The 27,218-nt window shown below is 40.9% G+C and overlaps 1 protein-coding gene across 1 annotated transcript in view; it reads left to right on the top strand.

The window, feature by feature from the left end:
- The window catches only part of SH3D19 (SH3 domain containing 19), a 72,081-nt gene extending 45,161 nt beyond the window's left edge, over positions 1-26,920 (top strand). Inside the window, exons 6-21 of the mRNA XM_088526591.1 lie at positions 116-317; positions 897-1,895; positions 5,315-5,317; positions 10,471-10,578; positions 13,867-13,979; positions 16,374-16,432; positions 17,201-17,465; positions 18,925-18,993; positions 19,818-19,890; positions 20,200-20,330; positions 22,307-22,365; positions 23,500-23,687; positions 23,955-24,007; positions 24,528-24,714; positions 25,064-25,162; positions 26,456-26,920. Of these exons, the coding sequence (XP_088382717.1) occupies positions 116-317; positions 897-1,895; positions 5,315-5,317; positions 10,471-10,578; positions 13,867-13,979; positions 16,374-16,432; positions 17,201-17,465; positions 18,925-18,993; positions 19,818-19,890; positions 20,200-20,330; positions 22,307-22,365; positions 23,500-23,687; positions 23,955-24,007; positions 24,528-24,714; positions 25,064-25,162; positions 26,456-26,568 (2,721 nt within the window). The 3' untranslated portion in view covers positions 26,569-26,920. The remainder of the gene's footprint in view (positions 1-115; positions 318-896; positions 1,896-5,314; positions 5,318-10,470; positions 10,579-13,866; positions 13,980-16,373; positions 16,433-17,200; positions 17,466-18,924; positions 18,994-19,817; positions 19,891-20,199; positions 20,331-22,306; positions 22,366-23,499; positions 23,688-23,954; positions 24,008-24,527; positions 24,715-25,063; positions 25,163-26,455) is intronic.
- Positions 26,921-27,218: the final 298 nt, after the last annotated feature.

Here is a 27,218-nt window from a genome sequence, read left to right as displayed (position 1 = left end):
TGTCTGTGACAGGGCTCTTCTCTTCTGCGCGTATTGATTTAGTATTTTTCAATTATAAGGATTTTTTTATGTTCACCTTTGAACATATATGAATTTTTATCTTTTTGTTTTGTAGCAGCCACCATCTTACGAGCAGGTGATAAAAGAAATTAATCAAGTGCAAGTCAATACAACAAATAACAATAATGCTGCTGCTACTAGACATACCACTACTTCTGCAACACAAACTGACTTTCCAGAGGAACTAATAAGCCGTTTTCCAAGAAGTAATGTAAAAAACAGTCTGCCTGCACGCTGGGAATCTGCAAGTTATCCAGGTGAGCTTTTTCTGAATTTTTCACTGACAAAAGTCTTACTCTGTTTCATTAAGAGGCACTTACTGATGTTTGCAGCAACTAAAATGAACAACAACAAAATTTCTGGGAGTGATTACTTCTGTACATTCCTGTAAAGCTCCTCTCTTTAGAATAACTGCTATAGGTTAGACTTTAATTAAAACTTGTTCTGTAATGAAGATGTAATATGTGTCTTAATGACGTTAAAATAAAAATCTTTAAAGTTTTGCTCAGTTCAGTCCATTTAGTCATGCTGACAATTGCTTTGAACCTGGACCCAGAGGAGCTCAGACCGCTAGCCAGAATAACAGCATTTTATGCACGCTGGAAAGTACACAAACTCAACTGGGAAAGTTGCTGTGCTGAGCTACTGAGTAGTTTTGAACTCATCAATCATCATCTTCTGCCTATTGTTATTTTTAATGTGTCTTTTTAAAAGAGAATTGCAAACTTTGATAAGCAGCAGTATGTTCTGAATAAAAATCATCAGGTTTCCCATTGTAACGGGTGACAAAACATAAAGGGTAAAGCTGGAATAGATAACATTTTCTTTTCTTTCAGCAGGGCAGGGTCCTCTGAAACCTCCTAGGCCTTCTGCGTCTCTCCTGAATAGGTCTTCTTCAGAAAATGAGACTCCCTTAATAGTCTTTGAAAGCTCTGATGATCAGCGGTGCCAAGAAAATCCCAATGCTGTGATATATCCTGTGCCAAAGCCAAGATCAAAAAGCAATCTTAGACCTGTGGTCAAAAGTACTGAAAGCAGAGTGCCAGACAATGGGGAAGAAGTGAATCAGGCCACCACAAGAAGGCAGCAACCTCTGACTCAGCAGTCATCTCTTGTAGATGATAGCTTACTGGACAATCCCTTGGCAGTGGACACTATGAGTACAGAGAAGAGCCACAATAGTATTGTTTCAAGGATCAAAGCTTTTGAATCCCAAGCAACAACTGATACCTCAGGATCATCAAAAAAGCCAGAAATTGCTCCGCGATCGTTTGCCCCAAGACCTGTAACTGCAAAGAAGCCAGTAGTTGCTCCAAAGCCAGGCGTAAGCAGAGTTTCAGGAGATTGGGATTTATGGACGGAAAGCAAGTCAACACCTTCTTCCAAGGAATTGCAGCCTCAACCTGAAGTGGTTGGGAGCAGTGTTGTAACTAAACCTGAATTGCCAAAAAAAACAAAACCTGGCATTGTAAAAAGTGTTAGTAGCGATTTTGTTCATGCAAGGAGTGGGTCAGTTGCAGAGAACAGTGATGGACAAAAGAAATGTCCTGTTCCCGCTCCAAGGCCACTTGTTCCCAAAAAGTCACGTTCTGTAGAAAATCCTACCCTTCCTTTGGCTTCAGTAAAACCAGCTGCTGCTGCTCCCCATCTTTCTGCATCTGCCCAAGAAAAGGCTTTCAAGTCTCTGGGAGAGTCGCTGGCAACCAGTTCCTCATCACCTGCTTTGCAAAGTACACCAGATGTGGAAGGAGATTTGATCAGTTTTGATGATGAGGTTTTACCTCTGAGTCCAATTTGTATAGTTAAAGATAGCAGCAGTTCTGAAGCAGCAGCAGGTAAGAATAAACTTTTAAAATCTGACACCGTGTTAGTTTGCAGGTATGTGAGATTTTGCAAATTATGTCTATCTGTTCTACCTGTCCTGAGAGAGCGTATTTGTGTACATGAAATGCTTTGTTTGCGACTATGTCAAAATCTCTACGAAACTGCTTGGAATTTGAGCCTCCAAAGTTTTTAGGCTGTATAGATCTCAGAACTTGCCTGCAGGTTTCATTATGTGGTTGCTAAAACTGGGATAAAGTTGCATGCCAGATGTCTCCTCCAGAAAGTACTCCAACTCTCTCAAGATCTTGGATATTGCCTTTTGCTATCTAATCCAAGTAACTTCTTTGAGGGGCTACATTCTATATTGGGGAACTCCGGAGTGTGGTGTGTGTGTGTAGATACGTGTTGTATGGTCGTTGAGAGGAGCAGGAATGATGATCGCATTTAGGGGAACATACCAGAATATTCTGTCCTTTCACAAATGTGTGTTTATTTTCTCCTTTCTATCCATTGCATTATCTTATCATGTGGATTGTGTTTTGTTATGCAACTTCAGAGTTTTGTAGGTGGATTAATTACTAAAGCTATTTAATAAGCATTTGAGACCTTTTTGTGTGTGTGTTTTTTTTTTTTAAAGAGGTATTTTAGGTAGTTTAAGACACAGATGGGTCTCAGGCTGTCACTTAATTTTACAGCAGTGCATTTTCTCTACTAGTACTCAAGCATGTCCTAATTTATTGATTTTATTCAATCAGAGAGAGTTCTGCTTTAAAAACAAATGGTATGTTGTATGAGATGCATTTTTAAAAGAACTATGTTTTTTAATCTTTTTTTTGCCTCATTTATCAGTAAACGTTTCAGCTCTTTGAAAGGGATATATAAATACCATGTAGTTGTCACGGTAAATCTTCATTAGCGGTAGTTAGGAATTGTGATTTTGTTATGGTTTGTGGATTATGTTGTTAGATGAAATTTGGATTGTGATCACTTTTATCCTGTATTGGCATAAAAAAGCCTCAAGGCAGATGTGGAAAGTTCCTTACAATTCTGAACTCCTGAGAATGGTGTGTGTGGACACGTGGATCTCAGGACAACTTGTAGAAGCCCTGAAGTAGGACTGAAATGATCCTTCTTGAAGCAGCAGAGGGTCCTGCAGGAGAGATGACCAGCTCAGTGTGACTATGAGTCCATTCCTTCTGGGCCTGAGAGGTTCCAGGAGCTGTGCCAAGCCCAGGAGGAGGGAGGAGTGTGGGATGATCGGAGATGTTTTCAGTTTACCTCAAGGAAGTGTAAGACTGACAATATATTGCTGAGGGTAGAGTTGCAATCACCTTTGCACCTTTGCAACTCCTTTGGACACTGCATCTGCAGAACAGCCATTGTGCATATGATGGTTTGAAGAAAGTTAGAAGCTCATGAGATGATGATTGCTTTCCATGGGTTTAGGGTAGAACTTGTTGATTCAGTTACTTTCTTGTGATTTAGGGATGCAACAAACAAAGGGCAAGTGTATATATGCTTAAAGTAGCAGTCAAGAAAAGAGAATTCTTAATTTGGAGAACATATAAAAGGAAAATGGTGCTTTGTCTTTCTACCCTAAAAGACTGCCTCTCCCCAGCCTGCCTCGCCTGGGGGAAAAAATAGATACCATTAATTCTGCTTTTAAATCAAAATGTGTAATCCCAAAGAAAATCACATTAGAAACCAGCTCTTACAGTGAAATGGTAAGAATGGCACTCTCCACCATTCTGATACCCTAGGTAATATTCGTGACTCAATTAAGAAGAAAATACCATTCTTTTAACAAAATAATTATTCAGCTGATAGTTTCCTAACTTCTTCTTGAGTCAACTGTTCATGATCTTATTGGTTTAATAAAATGGCATTTTTGCTGCAGCCCCTTCTTATTTGCTAAAGCAAAAAAGTTCTGATGCAGCATTACTGTTTTAGCAGAGTATAAAATTAGGATTCATTTCAGATTTTTATCAGCCTCCTGTGAGCTCCTGTGAGCTGTAAGACCAGCTTACTAATGCCAGTGCTATGCCTTGACAAAGCATCCATGAGGAAAACACTGACTTTCTGAAAAACGAGGCAGCGTAGAGCACTAACACTAGCTACTCCTCATGTTCCCATAGGAACAGCTTAGGATTTGTGAGATGTATCCACAGTAAAATGTTTTGTAAAGGCAGGAGGAGAAGCTATAATCTTGCTCCCCATTCCCTAGACCTTTGCATTTCTCACATATTTGTCACTGTTGTTACTTAGCAAAATGACAGACCTCTGCTTGTTGTTATAGCAACCCTAGGAAATGAAGAAGGCTCTTGTGCCATGGTGTTTGAAACTAAGCACCAACAACTGGCTTGTCAAAAACCAGTTTTACATCACAGATTACAGTGTTTGTGAAACTTTTTCCCCTCACCCCCTTGAATTGCAGCACAGATGTTCCTGGTGCTTAGACTAATGCAGTAGAGCTGGACAGACAGATAAATTACTGCTTCTGTTAATGCCTGATGCAAAAGTAAGGAGGCAAATTGTTCATCTGGTGATGGAAAATGTGCAGAAGTTGATGTGAGCCTGTGATGGAAAAGACAGAACAGAAAGAAATTCAAGGTCTCCATAGCACTTTGACAGACAGAAAACATCGTCTCCCTCCAATAGGAGCTTAACATCCCTATAGTAGTAGAAAATATTTTAACATTCTCTACTTAGCCAAAAATCAAGCATGTAAACTAGAAACCAGTTTGTAATTTCACCAATGTAACTGTCAGCAGTTTAAGTGCTGTAGCTAGCTGGATGATTTTCTTTCTTTCCCTCAGGCAGTCCCTTAATCCCCTCTCTGTTGGAGAGCTGGGGTAGCTGTGACTTTCATCTGTGTTTGACAGCATCTCCAAGAGCAGAGCTGTTTGTAGAGTCACCTTGCTGTTACTTGAACATTAAAGATGTTATCTTTTCCAGCTTATTCAGGGAGAGGGAATCATCCCTGTGGTGCACATAGAGGTTCTGGGTACCTAGAACACTGTCAAAGCTTTCGACATCCATTGTGCCTGTTGAGTCCGCTGGAGCTTGAGAGAGGCTCAGAGGCTCTGAGACTTGGGAGTAAATTGTGGCAGAGCCTCATATCCAATTCATGTCTCTGGTGCTGGAACAAGGAAAGTGCCAGAAAGGAGAAGCTGGCAATGACAAGTCTGCAGGACAGCTCCTTTCATCAGTAGCCAAAATTGATGCCAGTTTTAAGTAGCCACGTAATTTGGGACTCAAAGGCTGGAGATGATGTTCAAAGGCATTTGCATTCATGAATAATTTGAAATTACTCATGTTCAGGTTGGTCATTCAGAATGTGAATGCACCTACTTGGGGCTGTAAGTCTTGCTGTGTTAATGCTTTGGAGACACTTTGGATTTTCGGAAGTGTTTTTACATTTCTCTTGCAGCTGGTAAACAGGGCTATATGCAGTCACTGGGATGTTCCTTAAGGTTAAAAGTTTCAGTCATCTGTGAGGTGGGCTCTTTTCTCACTGATCTGATTCTAGAAAGGCTCAGAAATGAAATCCTAGTGCAATCCTAGTGAATATAATACACAGTGTGTACTCTGTATACTATAGTATATATGCAGTATATGGTATATATAGTATGCTGTGGAGTATATTACATATTTAAACATACCTACACATAAGTATATGTATGTATCTATATGTATCCATATGTATAGATACATACACACTGTAGCTTATATTGGTTGCTGTGTAGAGAGTGTAGTGTGCCTGTTTGTTAAGTGTTTCGGGCAAGAAAAATAGGATAACAGTGCATTAAAAGCATATTTGTAAACTAAAACTTGGGGGTGACTTTGTTAGAATATTTCCATTCTTTTCCTGTGCCAAGAGTTATTCTTTCTCTCTCTCTCTCTTTTTTTTTTCTTCCCTCTATTCCTGATATACCAGAACTCAATTGAAACCAAATACTTTGAAAAGTAATTCAGAGATAGCGTCTTGCCTTGCCAGCAGGAGACAGCTTGCTCTTTCATTATCTCCATCGTACTGGCGTATTGCAATTCTAGCAGTAATACAATTGCAGCATTTCTTAACTGCTTTCCTTCTTTCCTCACAGTATGAATGTTCAGTTCTGCTTGCATGAGGAAAAAAGCCAACCACATTGGTGACTGCTGTTCATTCATACACATTGCTCCTTCTTGTGGCGTGATGGGGCGTCTGGGACATTGTAGCCAGTTCAGACCTGCTGCTTGAGCAGCTCCCAAATTGCCTGCCTAAGGACACTGCCCAGCTGCTCGTTTCTGATGCTTCTGGGGCAGGGGAGAAAGACCCAAAATATTTCTAAATGGTAGATCAGTCCAGACTTATCTTTAAAATAGTGTAGCTTTTCTTATGGTTCTGCTATGTTACTTTCAATGAGTCTTCATGTGGTTATATTAAAAAATTACCTGTTGCCGCCTTGCCTTACTGTCAAAAGTATCATCCTCAGAGCAGAGTGGCATTGTCCATTTTTACTCCTCTCTTTGGCCTAAACCACTGAAAAAACAGGCCTTCTTTAAGATATTGTACCTTGGGCTAGGGCTGACATACAGAGCTGTGCATGGAGTCCTGTTGGTTTTGCTAAAAGACTGGTGATCTCCAGCAGCCATAAGCTTCCATCTTCTCATCAAACCCTATAGATATTTGTTTAATGGGTGCTTGGAGGTGCAGAGAGCTTGAAAGTGACTCCAAGGAGATGACCTTAGATTTGAGTTCAGGAAACATAATTTTTTTCAATGATAGTCACGTAATCACTCAGAAATTTCAATTGATGCCACAAGTACAAAAGGACTAGTTATGATCACCTCTAATAGTATGGGTAAGCTAGTAGTAGACTCAGCTGTGGTGTTTTAAGAGACAGGGATGTAGTTTTGGGCATTCCTGCAGTTTCTGAGACAGAAATGCTGAAAGGTGTCCAACAGTCCAAGCTCAGAAAAGTCTGTTTATAACTGTCTCTATGTGCGTTGTGTAGCGCTGTAGCTCTGCTCTCCTCAAACGCTTCCACTGCTGCTATTGTTTTGACATGCCAAAAGATTTTGCAGGTCTGCAGTAAATTTGATTTGTGTCTGTTTTCTAATGCCTTAGATGAGATACTTCATCACTCAATTAAGAACATCTTGTTTATTCAACCAGTGCCCTTATGCTGGATCTTCTATTGAATCTCTCCAGATTTTATTGATAACTTCCAGAGACCATCAAACCCTACATAAAATCTGTGACTTCATGCACTTTTGTTGTGCCGATCACTAGGCACCTTCTGCAAGCTCTGCATGTATCCTGTAAACAACATTTGTTCTTTGGACCAAGCTCATTCTTCTTCAAAAAAAGATAGCTGGCCTTGAGTTGTCTTGTTTTCTGTTGTGATCCATCAGAGTCAGCAGTGAACAAGGAGCAGTGCCTAAAACTTATGCAAGGAGTTCACTACATTTTCTCTGCTTGCAGTAGCAAGCACTGTTACCAGATGAATTCTCCATGTCCTTAAGTCTTTGCACAACTCTATTAATCTGGTTAACGTGTGAGAAGTTTGAAGTTTCTGTTTTGGCATATGGTCGCAGTGCTTCTACAAGGAAAGATAAAGGTTATGATAAAAAAAAGTATTGAAATCACTGTGTACTTGTGCAACAACATACGCGGGTGAAGAGGCAAAACTAGTCCTTTGGCATCCTCGATGGAAAAGCTACTTATATATTAAGTTATTATTTATATATTTTTACTGGCCCTGGCAGATTCCTGTCATATTATGCCGCATCAGGTAAAGCAGATCACCATTGAGGTTCCAGCTGTGTTTCTAGCAGGGGCATGTTGAAAACAGCCCCCTGTGTGTGGGTGAAGCACGTTTGTGCAAAGGCAAGAGTGCTTGCACTGGGTTAGGCTTTACTAAAACTGTGCTACCTGAGACAAGCACATTGAATAATGCATGTGTACTGATACCGGTAAAATGTTATCAAATAAACTTTTGAAGCAGAAGAAAGTGAGTGTAGAAAATGAGACTAAGGAAAACCCAGGCTGCAAATACCCTTTTTAAAGTTTATTGAAAATAAGTAAAGATGGATAGAAGTCCTCTGATACATATTATGATCAATGCCTGGCGAGTTAATTTCCTTGAACTGAGATGCTTTAAATGAGGGTATTAACAATTCTGTTTTCACGCTTCCATGAATTATGCTCAAACCATGCCCAACTGTTGTTCAACAACATCAAAAATTCATATGCTGTCAGCCCCATTGCACAGAGCGGCAGAGTCGTTCAGTCAGCCAATTTCTGCTGCCGGCTTGACGCTGGGGAACGGGACGGCACAAACAAGGTAATGAGGTTTGGGCTAATTACGAGGTGACAACAGTATAATTGAACGTCTGATAATGAGTAAAAACACTAAGCTTTGCAGGATGATTTCTGAGCCTCAGGTGGAGCATGTCAAAGCCTGAGATTTAAAAGTGACTTCTCCCAGAGTTATTGGAATGGAGGCCTCGGCCAGCTGCTGAGTGACAGAGCAAACCACAGGAATGATTAACAGCTGACAACCAGTAGTGTCGTGCCATCTTAAATCTCGTTTACAGGAATATAGCCCTCTGATTATTTTGGTTGTTTAGAGTAGTCTGTTCCACTTGACCTCACTAGGGATATGCCTTTATAAGACAAAGGCTCTTGAAAGTTATTTCCTTGTTCTTCATACAGGACTTCGTCCACCTCTCAGCTCAGGAGGTGCTTTTTGCTGCCGCGTCGTGCAGCCCTGGTCACCTTTGCTGGGCTGTCCTTGGCCGTGGGCTGCCCGATGGGCCTGCACGGCTCTGGGGCCCGCAGCCCTGCTGCCTCGTTGGGATTGCGCCCGAATCAGCTAGAGAGCTGCCAGATAACTTGGAGAGTTACAGCTGCAGGCGTAGAAAGCTTAGCAGAAAGCTTGGGCTTTCTTTGCTTGCCCTAAAGTTATTCTCATCAGCAGCCTAACAGTTAATTAATATCCATAGCCAAGATTCAGCCCCAATCCAAACCCCTAAGCAAGCAAGGGGCTAGTGGGAGCGCACCCAGACCCTACCGTGTGTTGTCTCTGCTGCCGACACAGTGGCTGGGAACTTCGGCCACGTAGGAGCCGCCGGCCGTGGGGAGTTCTTCATCCCTCCCGCCCCCAGACAAGTCCCAAAGCTTTATGAGACTGTTCTTAAGTAAATACTGCATTTCTGGATATTCTGGATTTTCTGAAATCTTAACTTCCATTTTCAGATGTAGATTTCAAATGTATTAATTATATGATGTTGTAGTACCCAAAATTATCTGTAAGAAATCATGACTTCATGCTATGATTTTTTTTTCTTTAATTTTAGCTGTTTCTAAGCATTGAACGTAAAGATAGAATGTTACCAGATCCCAGCTTCCAACTTTGTTCAGAAGGTGTGGTAGGAGTTTTGGGAAGAGGGATGTTTTATTAAAGGCCTTGAAGAATTTGAAGAGATGCCCGGCGTGCTCTGGCTGGTTCTGACACTCCATAAATAACATCTCATTGAGATACACATCTGAAAAGGCCACCAGAGGAGATCCGACTCAGTTGTCAGGACTATGAATATGTGTCATGGAGAATTTATTGGCCAGAGGGCCCCTCCAGTTTCTATCTTGTACATTTACGATGCAGTTAAGTGTTGTCATTTTACTGCACTTTTTGATAATGCTGGAGAAAAAGGTAGGATTTAGAGGGGAAAGTAACATTTGTAAGTAACATAGAACATACATAAATGAAGCATTGCTCTTTGACATGAAGGTCTACTTAAGAAGGATCTCCTTTATTGGATTTTATTTATGCACATGTATTTTTACAGCTGCTTTCTACATGCACATATGTTCAGTGCCTATTAATAAGAGACACCAGTGCTTAAATTCATTAAGCATAGAAAACATAGCTCCTATCTTACCAATGGAAAATGATGGATTGGTTGGACAGGCTTAAACAGGAGTGAGTGATAACCGCAGGGGCAGAGCTAAAGTGGGACTCCCAGTCCCCAGTCTTCCCCCTGACATGAAGTTTATAATCAGCAAAATTACACAGACTCTTCAAGGTGAATTAGTTATTCTGTAGCAAAAAGAATATTTTGCAAACAGTCTAATATTTACATGCTTTGTTTTGTTTTCTGTCTGTAGGCATTTTATGTGGGGTGCTGCTGACTTTTTAGCTTCTGCAAGATTTTATTGATTAAAACTTTTTAGCCAATGTGTTCAGCTATGCCTGCTTATTAGAACAACTGCTTCGAGAACGTTTCCCTAAAGCAATCCTGATTTCAGCTCCCTACTATCAAGCAACATGGTTGCTCTTGTTCAGTGACCTGTATAATCCCAGAAGATATCTGGGATATGTTTATGTTAACTCAACTTTGAATATAAATGCACAGAAAAGAGGGAGTTGAGTACTCCCTTTTCATCAGCCTGTTGTTTATGTCCCTGAAAGCTGTGATTTTTGATGATTAATCCCTCGGGCATGAAATACAAACATCCTTAGTTATGAATGCAACCTGGTGAAGTTTGTGCTCAGTTAAAAATTGTATTTTTCATTTATTTCTTTTTTTTATTGCATTTAGATCCATTCCAGCTCCTCTCCAAAAGCGAGCCTGTAAAGGAACAGACAGTTCAACCAGCTTTACCCCGGAAACCCACTGTTATCCGAATCCCAGCTAAACCCGGGAAATGTAAGTTGTTCTGAATTGTCTGAGAAATTTCTGTCAGGAAATCCTTTTAAGTAGGATTTACTATCTGCAAATGGATTGCTGATAACTAGCTGTAGTAGCTGGCAAATGCATCCATGGCACAGTGTGACAGGATGGTAGAGGCAGTTGAACTGCTGGAGGGGAGAAGAGGAGTTGTGTCCCACTCCCTGCCTCCCAGCTACTTTGTTGGCACTCTCCCTTGCACCAAGTTTGATGCTCCTTAAATCGTACAGATCCAGTATGTATCAGAGGGGATGCATGCATGGGAGGGGGAGATCTTAGGGCCAGTACCAAAGAGTTGGGGACCTCCTTCCAGCAGAAATGAGCTTGTTCCATCGGCTCAACTGCACTGCTGAACTGTAGCTTCAGTCAAGTTGACTCGTGTTCTGCCATCAGCCGAGGACATTTTTATGCTGTTCCTGTGCTTCCTGTGATCAGACAGCCAACATCAGTGTATTAAGCTTTTCTTCAAGCATACCTTAATCAGGATGCAAACGTAATTTTCACACCTTACATCAACAAGAGTCAGGGGAAATGCTGGGTCTGATATTTCAGGGTATTTAAGCGATAATGTTTGGGGCACTAACTGAGGTTGTAAAAAAAGCATACAGGAAAGCATGTGGGTGCAAAAACCTTAGATGTTCATTGTAATGTAGAGGTCCTGACTAATTTTCTGATAGTTATCCCTAATGCATTCCACCTGCAATCCTTTACAGCTCTAGAAATAACACCAACAATACCTCACAGATTGGAAATCTATCAGAGAGGTGTGAGAGGTCTCTGTATGCTTCAGTAAATAGTTGCTTACATTTAGCTTTATGTTTTATCTGTGAAGCTTAGAAAGAAATGTCACAAGAGAGCATTTAAAACTGATGTTTCATTCCACTGAGTAGGTATAGAGCCAAATTTGTAGCAACAAGCTGTCCTGGTGGTATTGTTCCTAAGACTTTCTTTCTTTGTTTCCAGAAGAATTCCCTTTCCTTCCCTCCCTCAAATTCTAGCTTTTCAGCTCCTTTGTGTATGTCAGAAATGCAGTGGAAATGATTACAAATGCAAAGGAGAGTGAAGATAAGTCTGTTAGGAAAAGTCTTTTTGTTAATAACTGAGCATAAATAAAAAGCTTTTTCAATTGGAAAAATGTGTTTATGAACTGCTATAAAGAACCTGAGACTCAATTATTCTCCACAAAGGAAATTTTTTTTTGTAATTTCCATTAAAAAAGAAAAAAAAAAGAAAGAGAAGAAATGACCTGACAAGTTCATTATTTTTTTCTTAACTGCATTCTCTTTTGAACTCGTAGATAAAGTGGTCCCTTGCTGCTCTCTAGTGGCAATGGAAGGTCCCACAAGGGGCTGCTCGTCTGGACTTAGCCCCAGTTACAGAGGGGTGTGAGCACTTTGCAGGAGGCTGCGCCTGGAAGATTAATGGGATGTGGAGGAGCAGGAGCAGGTTACAAGTAAGCAGAGTAGCCTTTCCTCAGATAGGAGCTGCTGTTACAAAAATGAGACAACTGCAACTGGGCAAAGGTGTAACCTCCACACATGGATTTGATAGGGTTTTTTTTGTAGGGGTGCTTTAGCCACAGGGTCTCACTACAAGTGGTCTTTTGCCCTCCTGGGTCTGGAAGGAGATTAGTTGAACAGAGACCAGTTCAAACCAAAAAGAAAAACTCCCAAGAAACCCTAAAAGCCAGCACTGTCAAAAGGGGGGCAGACCTGGATGCTCGGGTGTTGAACTAGTGTTCCAGTGGTTCCCTATCAGCATTTTTACTGAGCTGTGATTACAAGGGCAGCCTTATAATTCCTTTTCAGTTTTTACACATAGAAGTCACAGAAAATAACACCTGCTTGCTCGCTATTGAAGCCTTTCTTCTTGTAATGGTTTTAATTTTATTTTTATAAAGAGTAAAGGCAGGGAAATTAGGCCATCTGTTTATATGTTAAGATTTGAAGTGGCATACTAATCTCTAGTACTCATTATATATCAGTAAGGAATGATAACAGGAAATTTCTCTTGCAATTACTGGCAGGTACTGCTTTTAGTTCTCATCATGCTAATTTAGAAGAGTGGAAGAACTTTACCTTTTTTTTTTTTCTTCTATGCTCAGTCATTGCCAACACTTGCCCTTAAGACTAAGGGAGAGATCTATGAACTGATTCATTTTTAAACATCTTGCCAGCCTTTTAGCTCACAGCAGTGCAACTGAAGTGTTAAAAACAAACAAGACTTCACCTTCTTGTGAGCTCTTCCTTTCCTGAGAGTATTTTTCATGAAATGAGCAGCAGAAAGTTTTCATTTGGATGGAATTTCCCCTCATATTTGTCATGAATTCATAAATGCAGAGGCTGTCTATATATGTTTTTACATAGTTTCAAGGTTGGAAAGACCTTAAGTGTCTGAAATTTATTGTATTAAATAAATAATTTTGATAGACACATACTGTGTAAAATAGATGCCAAGGTTCCGGTATATAAGGACAATTTGATGCACTGGCAAAACCTGCCTCTTTATTTCTCAGGTTGCAATAGGAAAGACTTTTAAAATTAATCTCAAAAAATAATTAACAGGTTTTGTGCTCTTTGTTGAGACTGAGAAGGTCATCTGTCTTCTATCGTAAAAGAAGCACCGTCTCCTCTTTGATCTCCTAAATTTGCTTAGCTTCTTAAGGGCTATCATAGCACTCCTGTCTCTCTTCGTTCTGTCACCCTGAATTTTCTAGCAAGCAACAGTTTCTGCTTTTACCTTTCTGGTGATTTTTCCATTCAAGTCCCCTGATCTTTCAGGGTTACTTGAAATAACCCTCAGCTGTTTTCCAGCCTGAAGGATATTCCAAGAGCTGACAGCTGAAAAAAACAAGTGAGCCAGTTTAGAAATGTGGCTGAGAGATGGTGATGGTGTTTCAGGGTATCCAGTGATGAGTCTGACATTCCCAGAGTAGACACTGTGCTACCTCTCTATTAGAGCAACAAGTACTGCATCTGAAACCCTTAACTCTTAGGACATCAGCAAGTTATTTCAATGAAGGTATGTTATGCAGAAGGGGAGATTTTCCTATGGCCAGCCTCAGAGTTAGGACGTTCCTCTTGCATCCTTATTTTTTTTCCACTGGTCTTGAAGTGATCCTGCCCATTGGCCGCCCAGAGTGTGGGGCAGCTGTCTTCACAAAAATGTGCTAAATGCACAAAAACAAGGTGGATTTCCCCCCCTCTATTGTTGGTCCCTGTAAAGAAGCTATTAATTAAGTTTTAATTTGGGAACTTCTTTTAACAGCTTTAAATGAAATCCCACATAGCCCTCCACCACTTCCTGCTGAAAAGCCTATTGGGAACACTTCTTCTATCACAGTGGGAAAATGCAGCAATGGCGATCATGTAAAAAAAGTGGTAAGTTAGAACTGTTTTCCTGTGTTAAAACTTATGTCTGCTTTGCTTAACAGATCTCCTGTGACTCTCACTTCTTTATAAAGTAAGTTACTTGAAGGACCAAAGGATGAAAGGAGCTACTTAAAAATATAAGGCTTTCTTCTTTTAATTGCATGCTCTAATTTAATCAGATAGTTTAGACTGCTTTCAGTTCTGAAAAAAACACTTTATTGATTTAACTAAACTTTGATCGCATCTATCTTGAGTTTTCTGTACTTTGTGGCTGGATCCATTGCATTCTACTGCTTAATTCCCCAAACTCTGCAGAGTGAGTTCAAAGTCTAGGATTTACATAGTCAAAAACTGTCGAAGTCCTTTAGACACTTTTTTACCTTTACACAGAAGGCATCTCTCTGTATCTCTGCTAATCTCAGGTCAAAAGAAAATGCTTCTGTAAATAGAAAGGGGAGCGAAGCCAGCTTTTCTGAGCTCTTCTCTCCCAGTTGCTTTCTACTGGTTTGGTCAGAGGCTGTCTGCTTCAGAAAGGTGGGCTCTGCTCCTCGCTCCTGTACAAATAGCAAGTTTTAGCTCTGCATCCTGCAAGCCCTTTGACACAGATTTGCTAAATAAACTGGAACATGACATTGCCAAGTGAATTTCCAAATATAGGGAGCTGTGAGGGCAAGAGTGGCAGAGATTCTTGGGGAAACCGTAGGCAGTAACAAGATCAAATCAATCTGAAAGCCCTAACTGGGTGGACAGCTGCCAACAAATATCTTTATGACTGTCTTTGCTAAGAGCATAAAGTATTTTTTAAACATGGTGGTTGAAGAGACTTTTCATAGAGGTCTCAACTCTTCTCAGTAATGCTGAAGAAATAACTCCCAGATATAAGATGCTAAAGAAAATATTATATAATACAATAAAAGCCAGAAATATCTACAGTGTGTGATCATGCAGGTTGTTCTGAAAAACATGTGGAAGCTCTTGTGTAAGCTTCAGAGGATGTCATTTTTCCTTCTTAGAAAGGACTATATCAGATCCAGTGAAACATTTAAATCCTATCTTTGCAAAGAACTTGCAAACTTCTTTTTGCTCTTAAGTCCTTCAGTAGCCTTTAGTGCAGGGGCCTTATGCACTAATCTTTCAACAACCTCTTACAAATTTTGAGTTTCCACCACTAAATATAAACTCATATGATTACTTCAACCTATTTCCTTTGTTAAGTGGTGAGCACTGAGAATGAATTCAAAATAAAGCATTACACAAACCATCACTTTCAAAACTAGGAGCATTTGGCCATGGAAGTGATTAAGCAGCAAAAATAAAAGCCATTTAACACATGCTTTGGTTAGCACATGGTTGTTCCTTTTCACAGAGAGGAGGAAAATTTTAGGTATTAAGATAATATCCCAGTCTGAAAGTAGCAGGTTGTACTTTTTAATAATCAAGAATATTCATTTGGGGACTTAGACAAGGGTCAAAATTTTGCCACTATATGTGTTCAGATATTGTCTAGGCACACAAAAAGGAAAGAAATTACCAATTTCAAACACATGTATCCCCAATTAAGTAAATGCAACTTTTCAGACCTTTTAAAATGTTATTTTTGAACTGAAATTAAGCAATCTGATTTACTAAGCTGCCCTCCAAACAGTTGCAGTGGTTCAGCTGAGCTGGCAGCACTCCCTGGCACTGGGATGACAATGAATGGCAGGAGGCAGAGGATGGTAACCCAGTTAATCCATTAGTGCCATGCGAGCCCTTCAGACATGGGACATGTTCCCTTGCACTGCCTCTGCTGTGAGACAGGGATCTCTGACAGGGGCAGGATGGGCAGCTGGGAACAGTGCCTCCTTAATCTCTCAGAGCAAGATTCCCCAGGACTTACCCGTTGACTTCTCAGGAAACACACTGAGCTGCCTTCTTGAAGTACGTTATTTGCAATAAATTCTCACCTTTAAGAGTTGTATCAATGTCATGTTTTCTGTTCTAAGCCTGATCAGAGCTAAGTGCTTCATCTGTCAATGTTAAATCAAAATTGTGGATGTATGTGCAACCAAACTGGCATCTTACAGGTAATGAAATTGTACAGTTTTTGTGTTTGTCCTCAGTTTGTCTTTTAGGCCCTGATTGTAATGTAGTAGGAAAAGAGGGCTGGCCCATACCTAATGTACAATTTAAGCTGTGATTCCGGTACACAGCCAGGTTATTTGCATTTCTCTCCATGTCCAGCAAGACTTTAAAACACTAGAATGAACGTTTTTTACTGTGTTCTCAGAGACCCAGAAACTCATTTTCCTTGTCTATAGAATATAATTTAAAACATGAAATGCATCATTCAAATGAGATCCTTTTTTTTTTGTTGTTGTTGTTTCTAATGCCTTTGCTTTTTTTTCTTTTTAACCCCTGTAGGAGTCAGATCATTCAGAACAGGCTGGAACACCTCACCTAGAGCCTGCGCTTCCCCCAAGGTGAGCAGAATTTTTCAGCCGTTTCGTGTGTTTCTGTGTTAGTTTGTTCAGTTAGACTCTTTGTAGACTCACTTGAACACAGTATTAAATAGGCAGGACCATGTAGCTATCTGCTCTGTACTGTGTCAGCGTGAGCAGGGACATCCTAGGACAGCTGTTTGGCTCTTCAGCTCGGGCATAGTGGCTGCTGACAGTCATTCCTTTCTGCATCTTTAACCTCTTCACCTGTGGCTGGACGTGGACCATCTCCTCCTGCGTGTTGCTGACCTTTCCATCAGCAGCTCGTGCTGAGTGGTGAAGGAGCAGAGGTGGCAGATGGTACCTCCCCAAAAAGGGCAGAGACTGGGCCAGCCAATACGGCTCAATTGTCGTCTACACACTGAATCTGTGGGCTGAAACACACAATTTACTTCGTTCATACTGTCAGGACAAGAGAACCTTATTTCAGCTACAAAACTTAGCCTAGCAGTTGTAAGTATTTGTTCACATGTTTGGTTTTACATATGCAGTGCATACTGGGGTCTCGCAAAAGCTAGTAGACGGTTGACTAGCAGAAGTGGTGAGCAGACTTGAAAACATGTAGTAAAACTATCTAAGGATTTGATCAGTGAGTGCCACTATCTGAAGGGTTTGTGTATCCCTGGAGAACTGTACATACTACCTGTCATACAGTCCAGATCCTGTCCATAGTTGCATGCTCCATGGCTAAGGCTGTGGTGGAGGATAAGGAGGCCAACTTGCTAACATGTATTTCTTTGATGGTTTTAGGCCTGTGGATGGAAAGATTATACCAGCCCGACCTCCTCCACCGAAAGGTGCTCCTGGAAGGCCACCTCCACCAAAGCTCTCTGCAGCCAGGACCCCTTCCCGAAAGGACCCTCTTTCCCGCTCCACTTCCGACATGGCTTGCGATAAAAGAAACAGCAAGTTCAGAATGGGACCCAAGAGAGCAAAGAGCCAAGTCTTAAAAAATCAAGATCCAGCATTACCTCCTAGGCCTAAGCCGGGTCATCCTCTCTATAATAAATACATGGTGAGTTGAGATACTCTGTCTGACACTGGTATTTAAAAAAAAAAAAAACACTCATGAAAATAGTAGTAAAGAAAAGAAATACAAAGGTGGACTACTGTGATATGGCTGTCACAATCTATCAGCAAAATCTTCCTTAGAAAATGCGAATACATAGTATTATGCAATGGAAAGTAACAAAGGAGAAAGCACTTGATAAATGCTCTGTATTTATATACGTGTGTGTATGTGTACTAAAAACAAAAAAAACTAACTCTGTTCAACTCTGTCCTGTGGCTTTTCATGGTGGTGTTAGGAATGGCTAAAAGTCTATAAAAATGGAAACAAACTCTTTGTTTTGATTCCATGTTTTCTGAATCTGTGACAATCAGAGGTTCTGCTTTAGGCCTTTATGGATGGGTTTTGTTTTATTGGGGTTTTCTTTACAGTCATCACTTCTGACTTTTATTAGAGTATATAAAAATGATGCCAAACGTTGTGTTTGAATGTCACTTTACCCTGTATATGTCAAAATGCTAAACAAAATGGGAGGAGCATAAGAACTTATAAAGTAGTTTAACTTTCTTAATCAAATCTGCCAGGAGGGAGGAATGTAGCATCGCTTACCTTACACCAGCCCAGAGACTGAGCTTTTCCCTCCTAGATTTTCATCCTATCGACGCCGTGCCTTTTCATTCAGAAGTATATGTTTTGGTATTGCCTGTGAGGATAGGGAATAATGGCAGGATATCAGTGATGAAAAGGAGTTTTCCTCTAGATGCTTAGAACTGGTTGGTGAGCACAGCTGGGAACTGCTTGAACTGGTGCTATTGCCAAAGAGGCCAACATGCAACTGTAGCCTGGAAACAACTTTCAGGCAGAAGAGGAGGCCTTCTGGTGCCTTCTCTGTGACCTGCACTTCTGCCCTCTGGTGCAGAAGAGGAGTATGAGGGAGAAAGTTGCATCTTGGTGTGAGCAGGGCAGAGACAGCTCTGAGATGAGGAAAAAGTTGATTCCTACCTGGTGTGCTGCTTCTTCTTTATGTAAGAAACATTTGATATATTTTGTAGGCGAGATTATTTTTTTCTAGTAATTCAATAGTAATTCTAGGAGTTCACTAGTAATTCCCCGATCGTACCTATTGTGCCATGAAATTGTCTTCCCAGGCAGTTTCTTCGGAGCTCTCCTTGACAGAAGAGTACTACAGTGCATGGCCAAACAGCGGTGCCATGTGACATGGTGTAACTTAGGGGACTCAGGCACTTTAAAGCTGAATGCAAAACAGGAATGTTTCTCCTGAGGGCAGTTTATACTGCTGAATGCTTTCCAAAGGCCCCTGTCTTCTTCTGCCAAGCTTATAAACTGGTCACCTGTAATACATGGTCTGAATAGTTCCATTATGAGAATATTTTCACATATAGTAGAAATGGCAGGTGCTTAAAAATGAAACAAACTATTCTCTTCCCCCCAATTTCTGTTCAAGCTACCTGTGCCTCATGGAGCTGCCAAGGAAAACTTTCTTCCCAGGAACCCCGGAGAACTGTCCTGTAAGGTAAGGCACATTTTTCTCTGCTGACATGTATTTAATTGTTAAAATTCCTGGCACTGAGTACTTTAACATAACCTTTAGAGGGTTACACTGAAAAATACAGTAGTGGTTTATTAAAACTTCAATAGAAACAAAACTACTACCACCCCCCCCCCAAAAAAAAAAAATGAAGCACCTTAAAATGTGGGGACAATCTGCTTATAGAACAGAGAGACAGTGATTCTGGAGTGCCAGACTGGAATCTAGAGGGTGAGACGGAGGTGAAGGCTCAGCATTCATAATGTATTTTCTCTTTACAAAACTCTCACCACAAACTCATCATTTAGCCTCAGTGTTATGTTCCTGCAAGCAAAGGCCTAGTGGCTTGCCCTCACCTCCAAAATACTTGGCAGATGAAAGATCTGCTGTCCCTTCTGTGTGTTATGGGATATTTGAGCTGAGATGCTCTCTCAAAGGAGAAAGAAAAAAAAAATACGGCAGGCAGCACACAGACACATGCAGAATGGGCTATAACCCTGGCCCTGAGCGTGGCCAAGACCGCTCCAGATAGCAGGGGCTCTGCCTACGCCAGCAAAAGTGGCAGTGACACCTCCCTCCCTCCTTTCTACTGCATGAGAAATAGACTTTAGTAAAGTCCTATCTGCTTTGCATTGGTAAAGCACTAATTTTCAGATCAGATTGTGACAAATTGTCACCTGCAAAGCTATGATATCATAACAATATTATGGTCAAAAATCAGAAAAATGACTTTCAGAATAAGTAACAGGGATTCTGTATTTATATCTTTCATGGTTGATAAACTTCTTGCATTTATTTGCCATTGACAGGATTCAAACACTCCTCCAAAGGCTTCTAACACAAGCGGGCCACATGCTCTAGTCTTGCACGATTTTCCTGCGGGTAAGTACATGGGGATATTCTGGAAGCTTGTTTTACTCAACAGCTTTCAAGATAGGAATTTGGTTAGGAATCACAGCTTTAAAATCATCAGGCAGCTCAGCCTGCAAGTGCTGCTTGTGGAGTTGTTCAAATCCATGGGTTTAGCTATAGTTGAGCCAGGTCTTTTAGTTAAATTCACTTGTTTGGCTATGTGCTTTTAAGGCTTTTTAAAAACTCGTTTCGCTTTTGTCTAGGGTTTATATTAAAATATTTAGAAAAAGAACCGGTGCCTGTGAGAGCTGCTTTCACTGAACTGCTGCTGTCTTGCAGAACACGCTGAGGACTTGGAGCTTCGGTCTGGAGACATCGTTTGCCTTCTGGAGAAGATCGATGCTGAGTGGTACAGAGGAAAATGTGGGAATCTCACAGGGATATTTCCTGCCAACTTTGTTAAAGTAGTTGTATGTACGCTTTGTATATGGTGATATATAAGATCCCATTGATTTCTTTTCTGGTTCCGGTTGGTTAGCTGTTGTTCCTGGGTGTTTTATGCTGTTCACTCTTTCTCTTTGGCAGCACAGAAGACGTGTTGACTTGTTTGCATGGTTTAGGAAGATGCTTGAGTTGGCAGCCCAAGCTTTGGTGTGGATATTATTTTCCCGTTAATTTCAATCCCCATGGGAGAATCACAGCCCTTAGCGCATGCCCCACTCCCTCTGTTACCTGGGGTGGTTTCTCTGGGCCTGCAGAGCAGCTGCTTTTTCCTGGCTGCACGTAAGAATCGAAGCTCAGCAAGATGACTGCGTCCTGCCCGGCCTCTTGAAGGGGGTGCGTTGGCGCAGCGCAACGAGGCGGTTGCGGCAGCCCAAGGAGCCTTTGCGGAGCGGGCCCATTGGCTCTGAACTGCAGGCAGGAGGCAGGTGCTGGTTTGGAGGCCAGCAGAAAGGACTCTGAAAGGGGCTGTGCAGTGCCTCAGAAAGCTGCTCAAAGCTGCCACCTGTCTCTTAAGAGATGTGAACTGCAGCTACCTTAATACTAAATATTTAGTAATCAGTACTGAGTGTTAAATAGGGTGTCTGCTTAACTTGTAGTGGTGTCATTGAAGAGGAATTTTAGCAGTTGAAAACCTACCGAATTTAAATAAATAAATAAATGACTCATGGTTAGAAATAATGCACCAATATCCAACTCATTTTCACAAGAAAGGATTGTTAGCTAAATCCCTTAGCCTCGTCTACACAGCCAATTTAATTTACAGGTTCTTCTTCCTGATGGCCAGTGAAAACATTATGTTAAAGCAATGGAATGAATATTTGGGGGGGAAGGAGGGGCAAATTTAGTATTGTTACAAATGTATAATTTCAAAAAACAAGAGAAGATGTTTTTCAACCTTCTGCTTTAGTCTTAAAGGGTAATTTGCCTTTGAATTCAGAAGTCTTTTGTTTCAGCAAAATTTAGAAAAGCTATTAGGGAAGGAGAGGAGTACCTATGCTAGTTTACTGAGTAAATTATAACCTCTAAGAGAACCAATCTCAATACAAAGTCTCTAGATGGTACAGGATGTTTTTGACTGTTTGGCTGGTTGCTGTCTGAACACCCTTAGCATTGCTGTTAGAACTTGCAGAGCGCCACCGCACCGAGCTCACCCGGCACAAGTGTTGCAAGATGAATTTCCTGCAAGGCAGTGTGCCCCCATGCAGTCCTCCCTAGGAGCTAACAACTCATCCTTGTTGGTTTTATGGGCAGCAGCTTATGGGGCAGAGCAGTGACCTCTCAGGCTCAGGTTCTGACCTAAGTGGCAGAGGCTGCCCTTGAGCTCAGAGCAAAAATGCACTTGCAGTCCTCAGGCGACACAGGCCTTTTGGGCACTGTTTGCACAGTGGTTTTGTTTTAATTGATTTGCTCCACTTTCTATAATGAGCACATGGTGCCTGGCTGCAAATGAGTTGAAAACAATTACTTTGTTTTTCTCCAGACTGACCTTTCTTTGTGTACAGCCACCACAGCCATACTGAAGTGAGATGCTTTTGTTTCGGGTACAGATGGCAAGTGCTGGACTCCCCACCCCCTAACAGCTAAACAGTAATTTTGTCTATTTGAGATTTTTGTGCTAGGAGATAAGACAGCAATTATCAATTGAAAGTTTGGTGCTGTGTAGTAGCATCCAGTCCCCTTTTCTGTTACTCAACCATGCAATGTAGAAATATATAAAAAATGCTAATAATAGAAGCATTAAACAGTGCTTGTTTGCAGGAGATTGAAAAATGAAAAATCAGCCATACAAAACCAAAAAGCTCAAGTATGGTCATATACCAGAGCATGAATGATTATGTAGTGTCAAATGGATGTCACAAGTAGAGCTGATACATAGTTGAAAATAGATTATTTTAAGAAAAGAAGTTTATTATAGATACATCAATGTGTTTTTTCTTATTAGATTGATGTTCCAGAAGAAAACAACAGGAAAAAAATACTCGGTGCATCGCATTGTATTAAGTGAGTCAATAAATCTTACCTTTTTTCCTTCTAGACTTATTAAGAGATTAAAAAGAAAAGGAAGTGGAAATTGGTGTCATTCGAACTGAGCTTAATATGGTTAACAGCTGCCTCACCTTAATATATCTTAGTGTCTTGACAGTTTCATTTTTAAGTGCAAGAGTTATTAAAGCTTCATAAACTCTTAAGTAAAAGATAAAGACTAAGAACTAACTAAATGGGTTGAAAAAAAATAGTCGATCACTTTTTAAGGAGAGCATGTTTGTACAGAGGTAGCCCTTGACTTGGGCAGTGTTACATTGCTCCCACCTCCTGGACTAGGGGTAACGTCCCCGGCTGCTGCCCGCGAGGCAGAGGAGGAGGAGGAGGAAGGGCCGAGCAGGGAGCTGGCTCTAGCTCTGACCTGCTGGCATGGTGCAGCCCCTGAGCTGCCCATGGGTACCCGGCTGCTCCTCAAGGCTGCAGGTGGGGCAGGAATCAAGACTCGACCCTGGATTAAGTGATGCTGTAGAAATAAGTAAAGGCTGTTTCTACTGTTGCTGCTTTTCTGGCTTGGCATTGATTGGTAGTCCACAAATTTTGTTAGAACAGTATTTTTAATTCTATTTAAACAAGGGAAAAAAATCACTTTTCAATATCATTAGCCAATTCTTTAGACAGGACAGATGCAGGAATGCTTCTCTTCTAGGTAGGTATCTTATTTCAGCATCCCTGGGATGAATTGTACAGAATAAAGTCTGTCAAGAAGTATCTAAAAAAAAATCCTCCCCCCTCTGAAATGAACCCTCCATAGATTTGGAACTTGGGATACTTGGATACAGGCAAAAATAAAAAAATAGACATGTAGCTCAGACTCAAGATATTTTTCTTGCTACCTTTGGAAGAGAAATAAAGCAAAATTCTGCAACAACCAGGAACTGAGTGCAAGAAGCAGGTACTGGTCCAGCCCCTTTGAACTTCAGCCTTCTTGGAGAATACAGGTAGCCAAAGTTAGACTCCAGTTTTCTACCTGTTCTGTCTTTAGTGCATTCTTTCCTTCTTTAATGAAAAAATACCAGTCATTTTTTGCATAATGTTGCCTTCTTAGTAATAAGTGGACAATAATAGTAAATACAACTTTTCATGTTTGTACAGAGGTCCAAGATGTGTTGCCCGGTTTGAGTATATTGGAGACCAGAAAGATGAGCTCAGTTTTTCAGAAGGTGAAACCATTATCCTTAGAGAATACGTAAATGAAGAATGGGCCAAGGGAGAGCTCAGAGGCACATCTGGAATTTTCCCCTTGAATTTTGTGGAAGTAATAGAAGACCTTCCTGAAACAGGTATGAATATGTTAGCAACTCTGCAACTATCTTCCTCAAGCACATAGCTTGGCACTGCATACACACAGGCAGCGTGAAAGGATATGGGATAAAAGTTCAGAAGGACAATGCATAGGGAAAGAGTTGGACAGAAGAGAGAGGACAGATAAGAAAGAGGAGGATTTAAGAGTAGTTCTTTATCATCACTTGAAATATTTAACATTTCCATCATTTTAGTAACATTTTGAAAGTCACTGCATCTATACTAAGCTGCCCTTTGCTCCACAGGTACAGGAGCATCGCTGAAGAGCAAGGTGGAAGGTTCCTCTTCCCTTCCTCAGGTAAAAGATTTTTATAGGCTGGGCCAGACTTGGTGTAGATCTTCCATAGGCTTGCTCAAGCCTCCTGTTGCCATGTCCCGCTTGCTGCACAGCTTGAAATTGCAAATTTAACATGACTTGAACAGTTGCGTAAGGTTGCAGTAACATACAGAAATTTGACAGTAGGTCTAAATTGATAAATTCATAGCTTCTTGCAAAATAAGTATTTTTGATCAAAAAAGTGCACAATCTCATTATCTCTATTTTGTTCTAAGTATTGTTGCAGTAGATTAATTTTGATTTTTTTTTACTAATCCTATTAATTAATTCTTATTAATGATAAAAAAGGAATGTTCATAGGCAAAGGCCTGTGGTAATTACTGAAATGCTGTTCTAATCTACATGCACAGTGAGTATCGTATGAAGGAGGAGTCAGGAGACCCAAGTCTCTACCTCTCTTTCATAAGAAGTGCTGACCTGCTGGGCTCCATTACCACTAGGAAATTAATTTTTTTTCCTCTCTTTCTGTTCACTTGAATAGAACAACAGACATTCAGTAGAGTGGTGTGAAGCACTACATGATTTTACAGCAGAAACCAAAGATGACTTATCCTTTAAAAAGGGAGACTGCATCCAAATACTGGAACAAGTAGATGCAGAGTGGTACAGAGGAAGACTGAATGAGAAGGAAGGGATTTTCCCAGCAGTTTTTGTTCAGACCTTCTCAGGTACAGTGCTCCTACTAGAAGACAGATCATTATTTCTTAGGTTGCGACAGTAAGGTATTTATGTAAGATACTTATCCCTAGTGGAATAAGCATCCCCATGTGGTCGTAAGACTTCACAGAGGACTTGAAACAATCACATTTATCTTCTGTGCTTCTCAAGTTAAGCCCTCAGTGAAAGCAAAGATGGAGTAACACCCACCTGCAGCGCACATGAATTGTAGCTCTTTGCTAATTACCAGCATTGGGCACTGTACTGGGGAAGAGATCACAAGAGGGACAGGAAACCTCTCCAGAAACAAAGATCTAGTTCACTGCAATCCAAATAATTTGTGTTGTCCATCTCCTTCAGCCAGGGTCGAGTCACAGTCGCGAGGAGGGAAGAAAGGAAAAGCCAAAGCTCTTTACGACTTTCATGGAGAAAATGAAGATGAGCTTTCATTCAAAGCAAGTAATCTCAACCCTTTTTTAAAACTTACATTCATAAGGAAAAAATCCTTAAAAAGGATTTATATGTATTAAAAATATACTTAGAATGAGCAAAAAGGAGAACTAAATACTAACACATTTGGTAGGCAGCCTCTCTGCAAGGTTTCACCTTACCAAACTTTCAAAGATTTCACCCATGTGAAACAGGAAAGGACTGTGGGGAAAAAAGAGGACAGGAATCAAAGTCATCTTCTGACCTAACTATTCTAGCTCTTCCAGCAACTTCACAGAGCAAAAAACATGCTCCTTCTGCAGAGCAGCTGTATCCAGTTCTTGATCAGTTGATGCAGTTAAAGGAACCTCTTGTTTAATTAAAAAGGCAGCAGAGAAGGTGCGATAAGAGCATGAGCAGCAGCAGCAGCCAGCTCCAAGGGAGCACAGGAGGCCTTGGCCTCCGGCAGGGTTTGCAGCAGGATACACACACACCCCAGGGGCAGTTCTTGCTGGATACTTGGCTAACGTGCAAGGAGCATGAAGGAGAAACAGCGTGCCGTTTTACCTCCACGGTCAGGACTTCCGTATCGGTATCCCCAAAAGCAAGTGTCTGAGAAGCAGCAAACCTTCAGAGCAGGTCCAAAAGAGCACTTATTAGCAAGAATGTATTCTTAAGGCAGGCAAAATAATTCGTTTCTGCATCAGGAGTTCACAACGCTGAAAAGGCAGGTGATTCTTCAAAGAGGAAAAGGGGGAGGGAGGTACTGGAAGAAAGGCAGGGGCTGGGACAGTACCTCAGATGAAGAGTGAGACAGGAGAAGATAAAACTAAAACCAAGATCAAACAAGATCTGGAGTTTTTTGAAAAAACAGACTGAGCTTACACTGTTGCCTACCTTTAGGGAACTTCTACTGAGAGAAAAGCTTCCAAGTGCTAGAAAAAAAAGTTGAAAGAAAAGCTTTGAAGCATTTAAAGAAACCCTTTAATAAAGCAGCAATGAGCATAAGGCAGCAGCCTGTAGGTCAGCTGACTTGCCTACCTAAAGTGCTTCAGCAGCACCTGAAGTTACCCAGTGGAACTATTTTTCCTTTCCAAAAAAGGGTGACTTTCCAACAGAGGACAGGTGCCTACTGAGGTAAGCACCTTCTACCTGAGTAGAAGTTGCAACCATTTTTGGCAAATATAGTCCCAAAGAGGTCTAACTACTGGGGAAGAAAGACTGACCTTGTCCTGTTTGTCTTCTGAATAGTGTCAGCTGTGCATGCGTTACCATTTTACAGTAACCTGCCCGGGCTCATGTCACCTCTTCTCTTGCAGGCAGGCGACACGATAACGGAGCTGGAAGCCGTGGATGAGGACTGGATGAGTGGAGAGATGCAAGGAAAATCGGGGATATTCCCCAAAAACTATGTGCGAATTTTAAGAACACCATGAAGTGTTGCCTGCCCTCGTGCTCCCTGCGTGGGGAGGAGAATGTTTTCCATCCCAAAGGCACAGCAAGCAAAGACATTGCCTTTTTTTGACTATCAACATCTTTTGCACTACTTTTCTAGACAGTCATACCAGTATCTTGAAGTCAAGTAAGAAAAGTGTAGTCTGTTGTGACTGTGTATTTAGCCTCATGCTTCATGAACACTGGGAGAGCAAATAAAAGGAGGATTGTTAGCAGATTCCAGTTTAGGAAGTATAGTGAAGTACCATTTTAACTTAAATTCTTGTTCTTAACGTTCTACTATGTTTACTGTCTACTAGTACATTTACCATGTATAAAGTCTGCATAAAGTAAGCTTCTTCGGGCTTCTTTAAAAATTTTCTTAAATCTAAATGAAAAAGTAATCTTTAAGATACAATTACAGCATTCAGTAGGTAAATCAGGTTTGATATTCTGGTTTTATTATTGCTCAACTTCCGCACTGAAGTGGAATTCACTCGTTTTACGACTTGGAGGATAAGACAGATAAATTATCTCAGTAGAAAATTATCAAATTAATAATTATAGAGGAAAACTCAGAAGCGAGTCCTGTGGGTGCTGTTCTGTTCTTAGAGCAGAACTGTTCATACTGAGGGAAATCAGGAAAGTAAAA

The sequence above is a fragment of the Tinamus guttatus genome, unplaced genomic scaffold (assembly GCF_059628265.1).
Source record: "Tinamus guttatus ecotype Peru unplaced genomic scaffold, ASM5962826v1 Tinamus_guttatus_pri_ptg000247l, whole genome shotgun sequence".
Classification (NCBI taxonomy): Eukaryota; Metazoa; Chordata; class Aves; order Tinamiformes; family Tinamidae; genus Tinamus; species Tinamus guttatus.
Note: the sequence above shows the minus strand (reverse complement) of the source record. Positions and strands in the feature narration are given on the sequence as shown.